This window comes from Plectrocnemia conspersa, unplaced genomic scaffold (assembly GCF_051122295.1).
Source record: "Plectrocnemia conspersa isolate PC_06_02 unplaced genomic scaffold, ASM5112229v1 ptg000007l, whole genome shotgun sequence".
NCBI lineage: Eukaryota > Metazoa > Arthropoda > Insecta > Trichoptera > Polycentropodidae > Plectrocnemia > Plectrocnemia conspersa.
In genome coordinates, this window is record NW_028277171.1 from 10658549 (window position 1) to 10678392 (window position 19844).

The 19844-nt window shown below is 28.1% G+C and overlaps 2 protein-coding genes across 5 annotated transcripts in view; one reads left to right on the forward strand and one right to left on the reverse strand.

Moving 5' to 3' along the window:
* Positions 1-19844, reverse strand: part of LOC148233905 (pickpocket protein 11-like) — an 87396-nt gene that overhangs the window by 64456 nt on the left and 3096 nt on the right. Inside the window, exon 1 of one of the 2 annotated variants that reach the window (XM_088188622.1) lies at positions 18675-18810. The exons of the other annotated variant lie outside the window; for it this stretch is intronic. The gene's annotated coding sequence lies outside the window, so the exon portion shown is untranslated. Of the gene's footprint in view, positions 1-18674; positions 18811-19844 lie in introns of those variants that run through there. 2 annotated transcript variants of the gene reach the window in all.
* The window catches only part of Nox (NADPH oxidase), a 60415-nt gene that overhangs the window by 38704 nt on the left and 1867 nt on the right, over positions 1-19844 (forward strand). For 2 of the 3 annotated variants that reach the window (XM_088188619.1, XM_088188620.1), the window contains exons 3-15: positions 16241-16335; positions 16414-16525; positions 16590-16687; positions 16815-16935; positions 17007-17157; positions 17227-17437; positions 17508-17734; positions 18011-18199; positions 18261-18454; positions 18516-18837; positions 18908-19058; positions 19123-19289; positions 19355-19481. In XM_088188619.1, coding sequence (XP_088044745.1) covers positions 16241-16335; positions 16414-16525; positions 16590-16687; positions 16815-16935; positions 17007-17157; positions 17227-17437; positions 17508-17734; positions 18011-18199; positions 18261-18454; positions 18516-18837; positions 18908-19058; positions 19123-19289; positions 19355-19481 — 2165 coding nt within the window. The remainder of the gene's footprint in view (positions 1-16240; positions 16336-16413; positions 16526-16589; positions 16688-16814; positions 16936-17006; positions 17158-17226; positions 17438-17507; positions 17735-18010; positions 18200-18260; positions 18455-18515; positions 18838-18907; positions 19059-19122; positions 19290-19354; positions 19482-19844) is intronic. The other variant, XM_088188621.1, reaches the window with a different exon arrangement.

Here is a 19844-nt window from a genome sequence, read left to right on the forward strand (position 1 = left end):
CTCTAATCATAAAAGTATCTTATCTTATCAAATATTCCGTTGTGGTTTATGGGGTCAACAACAACATAAAATTCAAATAAATAAATATTTGATAACAACAATAAAAACGTGACTGTGCAAACGGATTCAATCAATCGATACAATCATTTAAATATTTTATGAATGCAATAAATTACTATTTTTATTATACTTAATTATTACAGTTTCGTATCTTAGATATCCATTAACTTACACATGTGACGTAAAGAGGTGCAATTATGTGTTCAATACTAGAAAGGTACCTGGCCTACCTTAGTTTGTCCTAGATTTACAAAAGTGAAACGGAACCTTTGGAACAATATTTAATTATATAAATAAATATTAAAATGTATTCTAATATATATTTACTTAAATAAAAACATTTTTATAAGTACAAGAAGCTTTCACAAATGCTTAATACTATATATTCCGCAGGCGTACTCAATGAACATAAGGAATGCACTGTACTTTTTTGTGATTTATAGAATTTTTTTATTAAACTATAAGGAGTGGATAGTCGCGTGTTTTATACAGTAAAACATATACCGGTCTTGATTCAAGATAAAGATATATCTACGGCGCTCTTCAGTTATAATTATTTATTTGATTTATTTGTGATAATTACTAACCAAAAAAAATCGAGAGATTTAGTATTATTTTTTTTAAATTAAGTCAACAAATATAGGTCCACTCAAAAGTACTTAAAAATCATTGTTAAGTACCTTGACGCTGTTTACCAAAATATATACCGTGGAGTATAACGATTCATTCATGATATTGTGTTTAGGGCATGGTCATTTAAGCGAATGATTTACTAAGGCCTAGAACGTGCAGTGTGTCGACCTAAAAATATATTATACCAATAATTCGTACCCCGCCTACACACCAGATTGGGGCGTTTTGTTACAAGACCTTAAACATGTACTTCTATTTGTGATCGACAAATGGTTAAAAATTTGTTAGGCGTGATTACGAGGCGTGACAGTGGTATTACTTATATTTATAAGATATATAATTTTCTTATGTATAGATTTAGTATATAGCTCTATTTTTTAGATAGGTAAGAACGCAAATTCTTAAAATAAAATAAAACATAGAGAAGCAATCTTTATAGTGTATGTACAATACGTATAAAGCAATAAATGTGCTTAGGGACTATTTTAAACGTGCTATAGTTATCAAGAACTTAAAATTAAATACAGTCTTTGCAAACCTTATACAATGTTGCATACTTCTTCATTGTATAAAAAAACTAAAATATTTTAATCAGTTTAATTTATCTATTTTAATTTAAATAATCGAATCTGTGTGTTTTAAATATATTCTGCAGTCGCATTGTTTATTTAAGTAGTGTTTATAGCTAACTTAAAATATATAAATATTTTACGATTTTCATAATCAGGCGCTTATAATATTTGCCCAGAGACCTTGTTCTTTATTTAAAACACTTTAAATTAGATTTTTATCATTAAGATATTAAAAGTGTTATTTTTTCTTTGTGTCTAGCATTAATAAATAATTTTAGAATAACTGTCAACACAAAATAACGTCGTAAATAAGTAAAGAAAAAGACATTTAAAGATTTTTTATTTATTCTTAATGTCTCGGCGTAATAAATAGTTTTAAAATATTAGCCAAGAAACCCAGAATAACGTCGATTATGTGTCACACTTTACTGATAAATTTTATTTTATTTTGAATGATACTTTAAATCTCATAAATATTATTAACTCCGCATGGAATTAAAAGAATAAGTAAAAATCATTAAGAAACATTTTTATAAATTGTGAATAGATAATATAACTATAAATTTATAAAAATATCACTATTAGGTCTAATTAAAAATAATTATTTTTTAGTCTCATTAAAAAATTAATTATTTTTTTCATGTAATTTTACTACAAAATAATTAAGTTCAAAACAAATAAATTGTCATGCAACACTACTTAAAATATATTAAAATGGTTTAATTATTACAATAAATATTATTCTTGACTAGAAACCAGAATATACTAAATGATAGCTTCAACGTATTTTTTATACCTACTGTTTATAGAAGTGGCTTTAAGAAAAATAATAAAGGCTGGATAGTAAGACCGAAAAGATCCGACATTATTCCAACCATTATCTGTATAGTACAATTTTAATTTAATAATTTATTTTACCATAATGTTCTTGACATAGTTTTTATGATGACTTTTTTTGAGGTGTTGGGACCCCTGGTGTTATGTTTATGCGTTGAAGACGCGCAGAAGAATAGCTTGCTCATTACGTTGTACATAAAGTCAAATGTAAGGTGAAAGGGTTATTGTATGAGGCTGCATAAATATAACTACCCAAAACTCAAATTAGAATCTACTTTATTGAGATTTATTTTTTAGAATATGTTTAAAGTTACTGTATGATATTCGATTTCAAGAAATGCAGAGTTGTTTTGCATCTTGGAAGTTTTTTTATCCGAGCAATATCTAAAATAAAATTTAAGAAGTAGAGATGAGGTTATTCGGTGAACGAAACGAAAAAATATTGCAAGTGCAATTAAATAAAAATAATAATCTATCTAATATTAAACATATGCTTTAAATAAATATATATGTAAAGAATATATTTTATTAAAAAGACATAATATATAAATAGAATGCCACAATATTTTGGCTTATGTAGTATTTATATGAGTACACCTATGTATATTATATATTGAAATTTATATAATTTTATATATTTTTAATAATTAAATAATTGTATATTATTTAAAATCAATAAAATATAATATAAATAAGAAATTAATAAAACTAATACAAATGTTATCGTGATAGTTCATCAAAAGACATCGACGCTCGCTAAGCGTCAAACCCGGCATTCGTAAAAATCAGACACGCTAATTGATTTTCTGGTTCTTTGATTTTTGCACATCGATAATGAACATCGTGATGCTCAAAAATTAACATCGTGATGAAGATCTCGTCCGGTAACACTCTGCAAACATTAAAAAAAGCAAATAAATAAACTAGCTTCTACCAACAAGTGTGACATCCGCCGGATGGAAACTCTCTCGGTGATCGGATACATAATCAACTTTTTTATATACATCTATAAAACATATTTACTTTTAAAGTGCATTGCTTAATCAATTCCATCGGAAAATTTTTGAATTTGCTAATCAATAAAAAAATATTGAGCCACTCCTAGCGGCCTAATGAATCTAGTGAGATGGGTTTTTATCTGTGTAATCACAGTAATTTGCTTCGGTATCAGCTTCATGAATATTCAAGCGGCTCCACCCAGTACTTTAATTGTGAAAAATTCGAATTATAATTATTTTATAAGTCGTTACTTAAAATACTGTAACGTTACTAATAGGATAATAAATCATAATAATAAAAAAATAACAACATTATAACGTACGATTTTTTGTTACAATTAAGGTTAGAGTTTGTTTGTATTGATACTAACAAAAAAATACATTTGTAATACTCGTGTTCGCGTTTTGATTGATTTGATCTATTGACCCCATATATCTGCCATAATGGAAGTGACCATAAATAAAACAAATCGCGTGTTGAGTCTTTTTAATAAATATCACATATAGGCAAACTAGATTTTCGTTGAATTTAAATTATTCATAATATATGAAGCGTGTCAAAAGCGACAATGATAGAACACCTACAATCAGAGACCGTTTTGTGAAAGATCAAAAATAAATGTTGAAATCCAAGAGTCTTGTTCGACAAGATTTATTTAAGATTTTATACATGGTCCATCTACAGGGCCTTTTCTTAAAATATTTTAATTTACATATTATTCGAATGCACTTTATTCTTATATACTATATTATACATATATATACATTGGGCGTTCACTATCACGAGCTATTCTTCACGCCCAATTTTAAACTAGATGTTGCATAACTTTAACGCTTGGATTTTTACAGTACACCATATAAATAATCGGCTTGTGGTGTTTGATCAACAACATTGTCGGCTTTATAACAATGGGTTGTGCTATGTCGAAGATAAAATTAACTCCTCGGGTGTGTGTTGTTACTGCCTAGACAAAAAATCAGAAATTGGTCTTTACGCATAGTTTGGCCTTTGACATGGGTTGTCAAATCTTATCCAACTTAATTATGTTCGATATAAATCACACATAAGCACTGAACGATCGGCGTAATTTTTAACCTCGGGGCGTATTTTTACCACGCCGGTTGCGAAATGTTGAATAACTATTTTTTTCGCATATAAACATACCTGTTGACCACAATGACTAAACATGATGGATTCTCGGGAGACGGCTATAAATAATATTTTCTGATTCAATTATAACTCGCAGGCAATATCAACGAAGTAGTTTACTGTTATTAAGCTTAGACCACCATAAAATATATTTATAATATAGAAATTTATTTGAAAATTCAATTAAGGTATGATTTTGCATTTATAGTTAGAATATATTATTATGCAGCTATGACTAAATGTACTTATTACTAATATATTTTTACACAAAATAAATTTCTTAAGCTATAAAATCATATAAATTAATTAAAGCATTTTCAATTTAATCCCAAACTAAAGCTTTTGCTTGTAATATATTATTTAATATTTATCATAATCAATAGTTACAAATTACTAATATTGAAGTCATATGACTTTTGGACATTACATATGAGCCAAGATCATTAAAAATAACTAAACCACGCGAGTTAGTCATTTAATTACAACATTTATAATATTCTGGAATTAGTATACAAATTCCTGCTAGCCAACACTAATATTATTCATATTTAACTATATCATATATAGTATATTCTTAAACACGTATAATTATTTTAACCCAATCATATGTGTAAATAGATAAATCCTAAACTTTAAAAAACATTGCAACATAATTAAGAAACTTTTGTTAAAAGCATCCGTTTCTTGGGCTAAATATATTTACATAAGTTTTTATAAAAAAAATACAAAAAATATTACGATTTAGATAAACATCTAAACTCCAACTTTTCAACACGATTCATTCGCCGGTTAACACGTGAGGTGATTACGAAGCCTAATAAGATAATAAGTTAATCCTGAATTGAAAACAGATCGCTTTAAAGATAATATACGTTAAAAAACTTTCGCATATGCCATAATGTATATTACACAATAATTGTATTATAATGTGTACTGCTTATCGCAGCTTAGTCAAAAATAATACATATGCATTGGATTTCGATCTCGTTTGTAGTTTACCGGTAAAGATTCCTTCGGGCGTTTTAGGAACGCATTCCGACAGACGTTTCTATTAAACATTTCCCTATATATCATTTCTTTGGATTCTTGTAGCCATTTTTGAGTGACTGGTAAGTCTGAAAAGGAAAGCGCACTTGAGTACTACTGCCAAATGAGGAATAGCTAATTAAATTTAATGGCAGCTCTCGGAGATGGCGCGATCGTATAAAATGCTCATACCTGAGATTTTTTCAATGAAAATGCTTGGTTTAAATGTATTTATATTTGTGGGAATTTTATTAAGCTTTAATTTAGATTGGTAACCAAGTATTTTAAATAGCTTTCGCATTGACTCTTTTAGTTATTAAAAAAAATATTTTAGATTTCAATTACTTCTCTATTTTTCGTATAATTGAGTTTTTAAATTAATCTTAAGTTTTGGTTGTATAAAAAAAACATATGGTGATTTTTATTAAAAGTAGTTTGGCAAAGTTGATTTTGAAATACTACGGTTTATCTGACCAATATAAATTTTGTCACAATTGCCACAGGAATTTGGTACACTTCTTCTAATTCATTACATATATTGTCTTTTCCATTTAATAGAATTTATTTTTTTAATTCCATCTTTCTTTTTATTACGGATATGAGTAAATCTTTTACTTGACTTTTTAAATTCCTTAAATTTATGTTCATTACCTGAAAGTTTAAATGCTCTATACAAAAGACGGCTGCTATAGAAATTAGTTTTAAAGGATAATGGTGAGAATTAGCATTTAAATATTGATTTGTATGTGTTTTTTCTTTTAATTTGTATGTCCAAAAGTTCCATTATTTTTTCAATAAATAAAAATTTGTTATGTTCAATTTTAATAGTGCCTTCTTATTTTTAGCATACTGATTATTTAAAAGATTTAGAAAAAACTCGAAGTTATCAAATCCATGTGACTATATTGCAAATGAGTCGTATACGTATCGGAGCCAAATATTTAGCATATATTCAAAAAACTTAAAGTTCTGATTTCCAAATCTTCTATGTTAAGGTTTGCAATTATTGGTGGCAAAGGTGATCTTATAGGTGTTCCTTTAATTAGTTTGTAAAATTTTTTATTGTAAATGAAATAAAACAATGTTTTTTTTAGATCTAAAATATGTTGAGGAAGTGTTTCGTTTTCTTTTAAAATTTTAATTGCTTCTAAAATAAATTTACGTAAAATCCAACCAAAATATCTTGATCTGATAATTTTATTTTTAATAAAAAGTTGTAAGACTTTTAAACTTTTGCTTTAAAAAATAACATTTTTCATATAAAATCAAACACGAATTATTTTCAAGTTAAGTCTCTTCCAGAATTCTTAGATTCTATGGACTACCGAAAAATTATAAACAAAACATTCTTTAAGTGCAGTTGACACATTTAAGGTTAGTTTTATATATGAATGACTTAAGTGCAGTTGAAGCACTTACTTAAAAATTAACAAAATTACTTTATTGTAATAATCTGAAATTTGAAGCAACAAGCTATCATAAAAACTTTTGAAAAGAAAAGATACGAATAAATTTTAAGATATTGAATAGTTTTAGTGAACCATTAAGTTCATCTTATTCTTATAAAATTAGCAATTATAGATAGCTATTTTTCACCTAATATAATCGATATTAATATTTAAATTTAATAAGTTCGCAAGTGGGTTAGTTGTTTCAAATAATCACTACTTAACATACAAGACAACTGATAAGTATATTGTACATATTGAAAGTTGTCTAAAATTTATTCAAAAGTCAAAGCAAATTAGAGCCAACAAAAAATGTATTTTTTTTGGATTTAATTAATAATTAATCAAATTATTCTAGTTATCACTCCGAGTAAAATAAATATGTCAATGCTTAATGGTCATCAATCACTGACATAATTATTATAATTATTATGGGAGTTTATTCTCTGGTGAGATAAAAAAAGCGACGGTGCGTGGGCAATGTCTAATTTTTTACATCTTCCTCGACGGTTAGTCGAAGATTTTCTAATATGTATATCAAACAATGCCGGCGGTTTTAATCCAATTCCAGTTTTAATCCACTGACATGACGCCAAAGGCTTTGACGGCATTTAAAACCCCCGAGAGCCATGTAACGATGTCAAAATATATTCTTATTTGTCTATGCGACATCCGATTTCTTTGTGTTAATTTTTTTAATTTTATTTTTTGATAACTTAGAGGACCATGAGCGGAACAAAATTATTTGAGCATTTCAACGCCTTTAACATACACATATCAATTAAATGCTTATTATATTAATTGTAATCATTACTAACAAGCAAATTATTTACTTCAATTAATTCGTGTATATGCTACTTATTATTTTTTAACATATTTTTCTCACCCTGTATAGTTTGGCCACATATGATGACACAATTGCTTGCATTGAACGTAAAACATCAATTATAGCTGTAATGACTAACAAACATACGTCGTGATTGATGATTGAACGTGTTATGTGAACGTGAACTTTATTCTTTATTGATAATTAATGATAGTTCTAAGAAACTCACTAACTAACTCGTGCGTGTTTCGTGTTCAAATAATATTTAACACAAACTACTTAAATCAAAATCAAATAAAGTATATTATACGACGCATTCTTCAATGAAATTTAACACCATTTTTTTCCAATATGTCTTCAATGATTAAAGTCAAATTGTATTTTAAGTTCTAATAAAAGTTGACGTGTGGTTGTTAATTTGATAGCCTCTTGGATTTTTATCCAAGCGACTTGAAATGCTCTATTTTGGATTCTTAATATGGATAATTCGAAGCATCAATTTGTTCAAAGTGAACTCTATAAATAGATTTATTAGTATGAAAACCAGACGACTTGATTAAAAATCCTTAAATGGCTACTCGAGTTGTCCTTACTTTTTATAATATATGTATATGTGTATATGCTAATTAATTTTATGGTACAAAAAACGTATTATTTATATAAATCGAAATAAACTATAATTGACAAGAAACGGCTTAATTAAACCAGAACGTTACGCTTGTTTTTTTATGACACAAGTTTATGTCGAAATATCGTTTAATTTGATAAATAACTACATTTAGCAAAATATCTGCTTGACTGTGGATATGTTCCAATTAACTAGAATAAACAAAAACTAATTTTATGTTAAGATCAAATTCGAGTTATGTAATAATAAAAAAAAACAGTTTATCTAAGATAATTTGAAAAAAATATTTTGTACCATAATATTGAACTGTTTATTCAGTGATTGTGTAAGAATTTCCTCTGAGATTTAATACAAAAAAAATAGATTTTATTGACAATTTTATTAAAATAATATATTCAAATTTTATTATTATTTACCAAGTAAGTAGTGAAACAATATGTATCTTTGAGATAAGGAAAATTTAGGAAAACCTCATTTGTGGTTATAAACGAAATTAAAATTATCTCTAATTCCAATCTTTCAGATAGAATTTATATGGAATTCAAACTCAGGTCTTTCATGTATTTATCATCGACTTATACCATTGATATATTATATTAAAAATAAGACTCCACATGGGTGAATTTTCATAATAAGCGAGTAATTCAAATGATTGATTTTGTCTCAAACACTTTACTAATAAATCAATAGATAGATAGTATTACCTTCAAATAAACCACGTTTAACGATTTTAATTTTTAAATATATTAAGTTAAGCAGTTATGCTACTCGCCTAAGTATTATTGGGTTTATTGTACTATGAACATAATCAACAATTTATTATAACCATTTATCAAACTTATTTATTATATACTTAAATAATTTTTTACAAAATAATAAATCAGTTTCTGATTTACCTCCTATCTCGTATATCGTGCAGTTCGCCAATTCACAAAATGCGATCGTATTATCTAGAACGGTAGGGTCTTTGATTTCGTCCTCAGCAGGGGTCCTCTATCATAGAATCCCGTAGAGCCTTTTAATACACGTTTATCCCCTGTGATTACACGAAATTGCCGCTTATTACTTTTAATTGATCACATACATCGGTCAGTCATCGTCTGTCATACGATGCTTAGTTAATCATCAAACATAAAAGATCCGCTAATGAAATTTCGTTCGTTAATCGACATATTCCATGATCTGCATTGGAATTTCATGTACATACATATATCGTACCTTTTAATATGTGGATTGTTTAAAAAAGTATATTGCATAATGAAGGCAGGACAGGAAGAGAACATTTTAGTTATTAAAATTAACATTTTTTATAATTAATAAAATAATAATGATTATTGCAATGTTGAAATAATCATGCTGATGAATATTATTTTTATGTAATTTTTATGATTTAAGTTAATTTTAAAACAACAACTACATTTTTTTGAGAAAAACTTTACATTATATTACAAATAAAAAGCGAAAAAACATTATTTATAATTATTATGTTTTTTGGTAAAAGAAGATTAAAAGAAAAAAAAAACATTTTTTTCTAGATCCAATTAAAATAAAAAAAGTTTTGCTACTCCTAAATTTATTCTTGATTAAATAGCATACGTGATATCAAAACACATTTTTAGAAATAACATGTTAACTATTTGGTTTAGATATAGAGCCAGTATATTTTCTATTTAAATGTGTAGTTATCATTTGATGTTAACTGCACTCTTAAATTGAAAATTTTCATTTCAACCTACAAAATATAATCTACTGGATATTTTACCTCATTTTGGATACAAACGTCAGTTAACATATCTTAATATGTTTTGGGGCCTTTAATTGATTGAAAAGAACTTTCTTTACTGAATTTATTTTTCCTTTAAAATATTTATTATATAACACGGTGCAAATTTATTTGAATTAAATTTCGAGGCTCAATAAATAAAAATTTAATAATATTAATTTAGGGAAAAGTATTTCATTGAGTCCCATATTAAATTAAAAAATATAAATAATAACTATATAAACCAATTAAAGCAGCGCTTCTTACGGCATGTAGTTTTGCTTTGAAGATAAACGAATAAATAAAACAATATTTGCCTAATCGCAATAAAATGATGCGGTAAATGGTAGTTTTTTTCTTGATTTAAAGCTGAATATTGTATTAAATCAAGTTCGGAAACTTTTTGAACAGCCCATATACGAGTATTTCTATCCCCGGAGGAGGTATTTTCGTATGTTTGTTCGATTTAGATAATCAGACGTCGTAATTCATTTTTCCGTTCTGTTGCCGTTGCACACAGGCCCCTGAGGTCTTTTGTACAAATAAATACTGTGTCTGTGGGCAATAAATCAGATCCGTGATCGGCATATTAAATTTTATGGTGTCGACCGCGAAATACGACATTTGTCACTATCGAGATTTAGATCTCGAAAGCTCTGAGCGAAGAGAGCTTTTTCGAAGCTTTTTCGCAACATCTCAGCAGGTGCGTGCTGTTCTTTCTTAATTGCTCGAATCTAAGCGCAATATTTTATTTTAATGTGTATTAATTATAATTTATGGCTTCGGTTTTATTATATGAACCGTTTTATGATGTGATGCACGCTGTGTTCGCGTACATGTAAATATACATAAATTTAACACGTATTAATATTGCATAAAAAAATATGGAAATTGATTTTTTTGTGTGCATAAAATTAATCATATACTATCTAAGTTAATATTTTCAATATATAATTGAAGATGATTTATAATGTTTTTAAAAATTTTTGACTGGCCAACTAAGATATATATTTCTATAGTTGCCTTAATAAGAAAATATATTTCAGTATATGAAATATTAATTTTGCGCGTTAGTAATAACAAATAATAATATTCTTTTTTAAAAGTTTAGAACTATCAATAGTACAAAGCATAAAAGTCATTTAAGAACGTATCATTACAAATATTAAAATGAATCATATAAATATTATACAAGTAAAACATATTTTCGAGTATTTTGTCAAAACAACACAGAAAATTAAAAAAATCAAATACTAAGCAAATTAATCAGCGTTTAAGTTGATATACAATATATATAATATATCGACGTTACAAAAGTATCATATAATGAGCCTAAAAAAATTCATAATATCAATAAATTTTTCAATCTATGTGTTATATAATATTAATCAGAACTACATATTAAATATCATATAGCAGTTTTTTTGAACTATTATATAATAACATTTCTCGTTCACGCTTTCAACTTTAAGATAAGATCGTAAGTCATTTTTCATTGCGCTCAAATATTTTCCCATTGTTTTGACCAAAGTGACAGTCAATGACAATCGGGTGTGAAACGAAATAAAATTGGGTCGCAAATGGGTGGCGCGTGCCGTATGAAATGTGTACCATCGACAGAGATATGGGATCGGTTGGTCAATGCTATCCACTTGCTAATGGACAATTGGATTTGGATACGTGACCGAATCCCCGCTGTTTTAGAACCAATAATTCTAAATGATAAATTAAGGCAAAACGATAAAATGCATTCGCCACATGAGGGTCATTATTTCTTACGAATGACTCTATTACTATATGTTTAAGCATTGTATTTTGAAAAGGTATTGAAAAAACTTTCATGTAAGCCCATAAGTAATGAAGCGTAACCTAATTATTAAAAATAAAAAATTGTATCTAAACTATCCAAATAAGGCAAAAAAAACTACGTCGCTTAAATAAATTAACAAAAAATAATTATTAGCTACACATTTTAGATCAACGTGACTCATTATCATGCAAAATTTTCATTATTCACCCACGTACATTTTTTTCTAACAAAGATGCAAACCAAACAGTGTAATTATATTTAGACATTTTGCAATGTTGTTTTTAGGTACAATAGAAATGTCAAATTTTCTTGAAGCATTTTTTATGATTACTTACAATTTTGGAGATGTGAGTTTTTCATAGCATGTGTATCAGAATATTAAGCAAAGTAACATTATTAAGTAATTTTCACCCAAAAGTGGAGTTACCCAAATTTACATTTAAGGTAGTGTTTATTAACCTGTTCAGGTCACGACACAGATTGAGTAATAGTATCAATTTCCCGACAAATATAGATATATTAAATAGTACAAAATACTAATATTAATATGCAATTTTGGCTTTGATTCAGTTTAGAAATCACATTACATTTTGATGTTATTTAGGCTACAGCTTAAATGTTTTTATGCATCTTAAGTCACAATAAAGGTCGAAATCCTCAATCACACCCATATATTTTCATAAAAGATTAAAGTAGTTTATTCAGTGCTTCGTTTATTAATGGTTTTTTAATTTTTTTTTGTTTCAATTAAAATAATCACAAATAGGCAGTGATTTTTTGTAGCAATATGACTCGTCATTTATTTTAATAATAAGTCATATTTGAATGATATTTTCTTAAGCAAAAAATTGATCAACTTTCACTATAAATATCTTTAAATGTTTGCTAATATATTTTTAAGAATCAGCTTCTACGAAGTTGATGATTTTAAACTTAATAAATTAAATCAAATATATACTTAATAAATTAAATCAAATATTTATAATCTTTTATCCATATTATCTATTTATTTTGAACATTTTCTCATTTTGAATCCTGTTATCATTTTAGTTAATTTAATTATACAACTAATTCTTGACCTAATCAATATACTATTAAACCCAATTTTAGTTCGCGACTCATAGTTACCTTCGAAGATTCCCAAACTGTTAACTCAATATTTTTACTTTTTTACAAAAAAATAATTATTAATCCGATTATTTTTATGTATGAAAACTGTTTTTTTTAATGGGTATTTCGATCATTAAAATAAATCAATTTATATATAAAGGTATAAGCTGCTTTCTCGTTATAAGATATTTTTTAGATATTTTTAAATCATTTTAACCATTCTACTTGAATTTAAAAAAATAAAAAGAGCTTAATATATTCTTGCTATTTCTTTATAAAGATCTGATATTATATATACATATGTGTATGTTGTTAATACACGTATTTTAGATGTAGCTTTTTAATAAAAAAAAAATATAGTCTTACTATTAGTATAAATAATAAAATATTCTATATCATAATTAAATCTTACATATTAGTAAACAAATAGCACGATTAAAATGTGTGTTTCAGAAAAAGAGTTATAAGTAAGTATCAACACTATTTATTTTAATACTAAAAATAATTATCGTCTTAATTATTATAGATGCCGAAAAGACTCAATTAGTTTCTGTTGATATGAATTTTATTGTCAGCAATGGGTTACAATAACTACAACTAGATATGTTCAAAAATTATAACAATAATAAATTATTTTAAATTTAGAAAATAAATATATTAGTTTAAAAGATTTTAAATAATTAATAACAGTCTTTGAGAAAGTCCACAGGTGCATTGTATTTATTTAATAAAGGACTTAGTTCTGTAATTTTGAAAATTTCAAAGAGTATTATTTTCATTATTTTAACTGCTTTTTGTCGGCTTTTAGATATTAGTCTATGTCTGTTATAAGTAATCAAAGACCTAATAAGATAAGTAAATATATGTAAATAACATCAAAGATTTTTTTAACATGTACACAATGGGGTGTAGATACTTCAGCGGTATATCGGGGTGAAAATATTAGCTTTTCGCTTTTTTAATTTATTCCAACCAAAAGTTTACAAAGACTCGCTGCTTTTGATACAATTTAAATGATATGTTTCGTAATTAAAAAAATATTATCTTCACCGAAATATATTTTAAGATATTTTTAAGTAAAATCTAAAAACAAACCTTAATATTTGGTCAAAATAATTTTGTGAACTTACATTTGTAACAAAAATCTTATTGAACAGTGGTACCTTGATACGTATATTTCTAAATGTATGTATTTCTATTAGCTCAACAATTTTTCTTTTCAAGTTTTTCCTTGATAATTAAGAAGCTTAGTCCGATAGATAGCCATACACCCACACACTTTGAGAGCACCTGCAACACCACAAGAAGTGAAAACGACCCTGGCCATCTGAAACGTGCCTGTGCCATTCGTCGATTAAACGCCTTGACATTTCGATTGCATTTTTATTGGATGTTGGAAAATTCTCAACAGCCGAATCAGCGATTTACCTTCGGCGTTCGACCGCGCGTGATTGGTCGAACCCTGACGTGACGTCATTGACAATCGGGAGCAAGGTGAAACCGCAGACACCCTCGGGTCATGCTAATTACCATCCGTGCTCACATGAGCCAATGTGGCGTATGATTTTCCCTGATTAGATGCGCGTCGAGCAAAAAATCTTGTAAATTTTCTCAGTGCTCGACATGAAACAGGGTCGGTGATCGCCTGTGAGAAAAGCCCATTGGCGACATATTAAAATGGATGCCTGAAATTGATGGTGCATGTATATATCACTAACTATGGATACACTTATGACGGATCTCAGTAAAGCTCACCGATGCCATTGATTTGTTATTTTACATATAATTGATGAATCCGATTTTTGTAAAGATTTCTGAGTCTTCAAGAAACTCGGCGATTCTTCTAAGCTTCCATGTTTAAGATTTTATCGCGAAATGTTTTAAAATGGGCTTAGGGTATTCTAATTAAGCTCTCGATAGCTCCAGCTTTTATGTTTATTGTTGCATTTTATAGACACGCTATAATATATTTATTTAATACGAGCTAGTTGAGTTTCGAGTAAAGATCAGTATTACAATATCCTGACGGACAAACGTATTCTACAGAAAATGTTATGATAATGTTACCGAAACGAAGGATTCTACCCTAGTTATACCATTATGTTAATCAAGTAAATTTGGTATCACGTCTAATAATAACTATGTAGCGTCTGCTGCTACCCAAAAGTTCGTTGCTGGGCGAGTGACATGATCTTCGCCAATTATATACAATTATTTTATATTTCTCGGAATCTCACTATCGGTGACTCAACGTCGAGCAATGTCTTTAAAGATCTATGATTTTCTTAGAAATCTATCCTAGCTATTTAGATTATCTTTATAGAGTATTTGTGCAAGGATACTTAATACGAAGCAAACGATTCGGTTAAAGTAATCCATCGCTTGAAATAGTTTATATTATATCTCAAAACGATTTTTTAACGACGGAATACACGGTCTCAGACTAGTAACTCTGAGGTTGCGAGTTAGAGCCCCAACAGCGGCACTCGAATTTTTATTTATAAAAAATGCGCTCTTATAAAAAATTACCGGCCCTAGCTGCATTGTCATCTATTGATTATAAATTATATTATACATAATAATTTACAATTATTAATATAGATGTCACCGATTCCCAGATTTTCAGTCTGGTGGTTAATACTTACTTGTAAGTATTCATTATATCTAATTGTCTTACTCAGATGTTACATATTTACCCCGTTGTAACGCATTGGGCTTACGCCTGTCAGGTTACAGCGGAATATTTAATAAAAAAATAAAAATAAAATAAAATATAAAAGATAGGATATGAAAAAGTGAATTATGTTTCTTATAATTTTCTGGAAATTTCTTATGTTTTGAAACACTATATGTGGAGAAGAGGTAAAATTATACACCTAATGTTTTTTAAATAGGGGGCGTAAATACCAGGCAGTTCTGGTGTTGAATATCCGATATCCGTCACAACGTCACAAAGAGTCGACAAGCTAGAAACCAGATTTCGAGTTTTTAACTTGTTGAAACTCTCTGATTGACTCCTAGCTAACGCTTCAGGTCTAATTAGCTGCTAGTTCTGGGGTTGGGCCTTTTATATATTTCTTTTAGATTTTGATTACGTAATAATATCTAATGTTCTTTGTTCGGATTGTTTCTGACTACGTATTATACATTTTATTTCTTTCTACTGATGATGTAAGATTTTCTGTTTCTCGCGAGATCTCTTAACTCTAATTATATAATGGCAAATTATTTTTTAATGTTTGTAATTCAATAAAACGTACTAGTTTTTACCAAACTGTTTTAGTGGAGCTAAATTGTTGATCATAATTCCTACAATATAAAATACATTTAATTACCTTTAACGACAAACTACAAAAGCAATAATCTATTTTTTTTTTTAGGATTTTCTCGGAAAGCTCTTTCAACTCTTCGACAAGGATGGACAAAAATTTCTCATTCAAGAGGATTGGGTCGAATTTTTAAAAGAAAGATTAACGCAAGTATCGTTTAGCTAAAGACTAAACACTACATTAAATTTTAATAATAAATAAAACAGTTCATTTATAACTTACAGTGATGAAAAGCAGATAGATCTTGCGGAACAGGTAGAAAGTGTCACTTACGTACTATGTGGCGAAGACGTAATAACATTCGAGAAGTTTATTTTGATATTTCAAGCAAAAGGAGTAAGTTTTTAATTTTTTATGTTTTATATATTTTCCAAAATATTAATAAAATATATTATTTCAGATTGTAGATAAAATATTTAGAATTTTAGATAAAGACAATGATAATATTGCAACTCCAGAAGAAGTCATGGATTTTGTGATGGCGATTAGCAATCCAAGGTAATAAAAAATATTTATTAAAAATTATTTTAGCAAAGTTTCAAACCATTTTACTATTTTGCTCATAAATTGAACTATATAAATCACTTTGTTATTATAAATATAAGGTGTTTTATGTATATTTTAGAATGAGAACTGGTTTTGACAAAAGTAGCTTAGAATGGCTTGAAAAACTCTTCAGACAAACAGTTGGCAATGAAAAAGAGATAAGAAGAGAAGAATTTCAAAAGATTGTCATATCAAAAAATGTAATTATTAAAACATCAATGCTATATCATCAATAATATGTAATATTTATAGAAATTTATTTGTTTAATAGCCGTTTTTTACTGAAAGAGTATTCCAAATATTCGATAAAGACAACTCCGGTACAATATCGCTTCAAGAGTTCTTAGATGCCATGCACCAGTTTGCTGGACAATCACCCGATGATAAAATTCGGTTTCTCTTCAAAGTGTATGATTTAGATGGTATAATATATTTATATCATATTTATGTATTATTATTTAGATATTACTATTTTTTATTAAATATTCAAGGGGATGGTTTAATTCAGCAGAGAGAATTAAAGCATGTATTAAGAGCTTGTATGGAAGAAAATGGAATGAAGTTCAATGAAACTCAATTAGCCGATCTATCCGACGCTCTCTTAGAAGATGCAGATTCAACCAGAAGAGGCGCTATTACTTATGAAGCATTGAAAAAGCAACTTGAGAAACACGGAGGTCTTCTAGAAAATTTAACCATTAGGTAGCTGTGTGTATAAAATAACATATATTATGATTTTAACTTGTATTGACTTTAAAATTTTGTACATCAGTATAGATCGGTGGTTAGTTCCACCAAAACCAAAGTCTCCGCCGGCCTCTAAAATTGGAAAATTTATGGCTTTGAGGCCTTATCAACTCTCTTTGCCGTATCTACGTAATAACTATGTATATTTATTGTTTCTGGGAGTTTTTGTGTTCATCAATATTGCATTGTTTATATCAAGATCAATTCAATATAGACATTCTAATGGATTTGTTATAGTTGCTAGAGCATGTGGTAAGATATTATCATAATAAATTTGTATTAATAGCTTGAGTATTAAGTCATTGTATATTTATTGTGTACATAAGCATATATAAACTTGAACATGATATTATCAATGACATTAATGTCAATCGCCTGCAGGCTGGAACAGTGTGTTTGAAACTGATACATATAGGTTTTGGAAAGTCAACTGCAACAGATCTCTTAGCATTTACATCTGAAAATGCGATGACTTAAAACTCAACTTAATATACAAGTATGATTTATCTCTGAATTTATAAATTACAGGGCAATGTTTAAACTTTGATTGTATGTGGGTTTTGGTTTTGATGTTGAGGCGTTGTATTACATTTTTACGAACGAGAGGATTTGGACTTATTTTACCATTAGATCAACATATTTATCTTCACAAAGTTACAGGATTGCTAATATTCATTTTTAGTGTTGTACACACTTTGATGCATCTAATGAATTTCAGTAAGTGAATATTTTATTCAAATTTACTTTTATCGGATTCTAATACATTTTGTATACACAGGCATTATCGTCGTTAACGATCCTGTAGTAAACGCGGCCAACTTTACATTGAACGACTGGCTATTGACTTCTAAACCTGGCTTGTTCGGATTGATTGGAGGCGTAGCAAATCCGACTGGAATAGCTCTCATTGTAATTTTGGTCATAATGTTCATTTGCTCTCAAGCGTTCGTCAGAAGAGGAGGAAGTTTTGAAGTATGTTAAATTATAATCGTGAAATGTTCAATAAACGATCGATAACAAAAGATTTTTAAAGGTATTTTACTGGACGCACTTGCTGTATATTCCGTTTTGGATAATACTTATCCTCCACGGACCCAACTTTTGGAAGTGGTTTATCGTTCCCGGTCTAGTGTACGTGTTCGAAAGAGCTTCTCGTTTAGCATGGATGGATAAGAATAAAGGAAAGACTTACATCAGCTCTGGAATATTACTACCATCTCAAGTCACTCATTTAGTCATCAAAAGACCGCATCACTTTGATTATCATCCCGGAGATTACGTGTTTGTGAATATACCGGCTATTGCAAAATATGAATGGCATCCGTTTACTGTAAGCAGTGCACCGGAACAAGAAGGTAATATTATTCATGTCACTTCAATATTTAAAAATATTTATTAATTTTGATTATACTTAATAAACATTAGAGTACATATGGCTGCATATAAGAGGAGTCGGTCAATGGACAAACAGATTATATGAATGGTTTGAGCATCAGCGAGAGAGACTTCATTCCGGAGAAGTTCAAGGCATAACTACGCATAGAAGAAGTTCTGCAGATCCTAAAAAAATAACTGGGTTAGTATCATAATAATATATTTAGCAATTTGTATTATTGAATTAAATAAAATTATATATTCAGTCCACTGGAAAGAAGCCTCACAAGCAAAAGTGATAGTGCAGTATTGAACGGTAGTTCGATGCCTACTAAAAAGAAGAAGTCTATTGAATTTGCCGCAATCAGTGGTTTTAGTAATCCTGCTTTTACAATTGACGAAGAGAAAGAAATGAATGGGAGTACACATAATGGTACTTGATACTTTTAGCAATATTATTGTGCAATAGTCTTCTTAAATAAAATTTAACGATTTTAGAAGAATCTCCACAAAAGAAGCCATTGGAAAAAAAGCTATCGCTCATCTTACGCAAAGCTCCATTTGAAAAATCAAAATCTATGCCCGACATACAAACTAAATCAAAGAAAAAAGAGAGATGGATGGCGTAAGTTATAATAGTATAAATAAGTACATATTTGCATTTTTAATTGCTTCTTTCAGTTTATAGCTTATTCTGGCTTATATAAAATATAAACAAATTTGCTCAATCAATGCTTAATCATATTTGCAAATCAATCAACATTGTTTTTACAATCTAATTATATTTTGACCTGTTACTATTTTTTTACAATTATTTGAGGTACAGTAATCATAATGGATGAACTTTGAATTAATTGCATAAAATTTAAAATTTTGCTCAGCTGCACCTTAGGACTCAGGAAAATATAGTCAATCTCACTTTCTTCTGCCTGAATATTTTTTTATAAATCACGCTCTGCATATTTTCTTTAAACCAGGCATTCTTAAC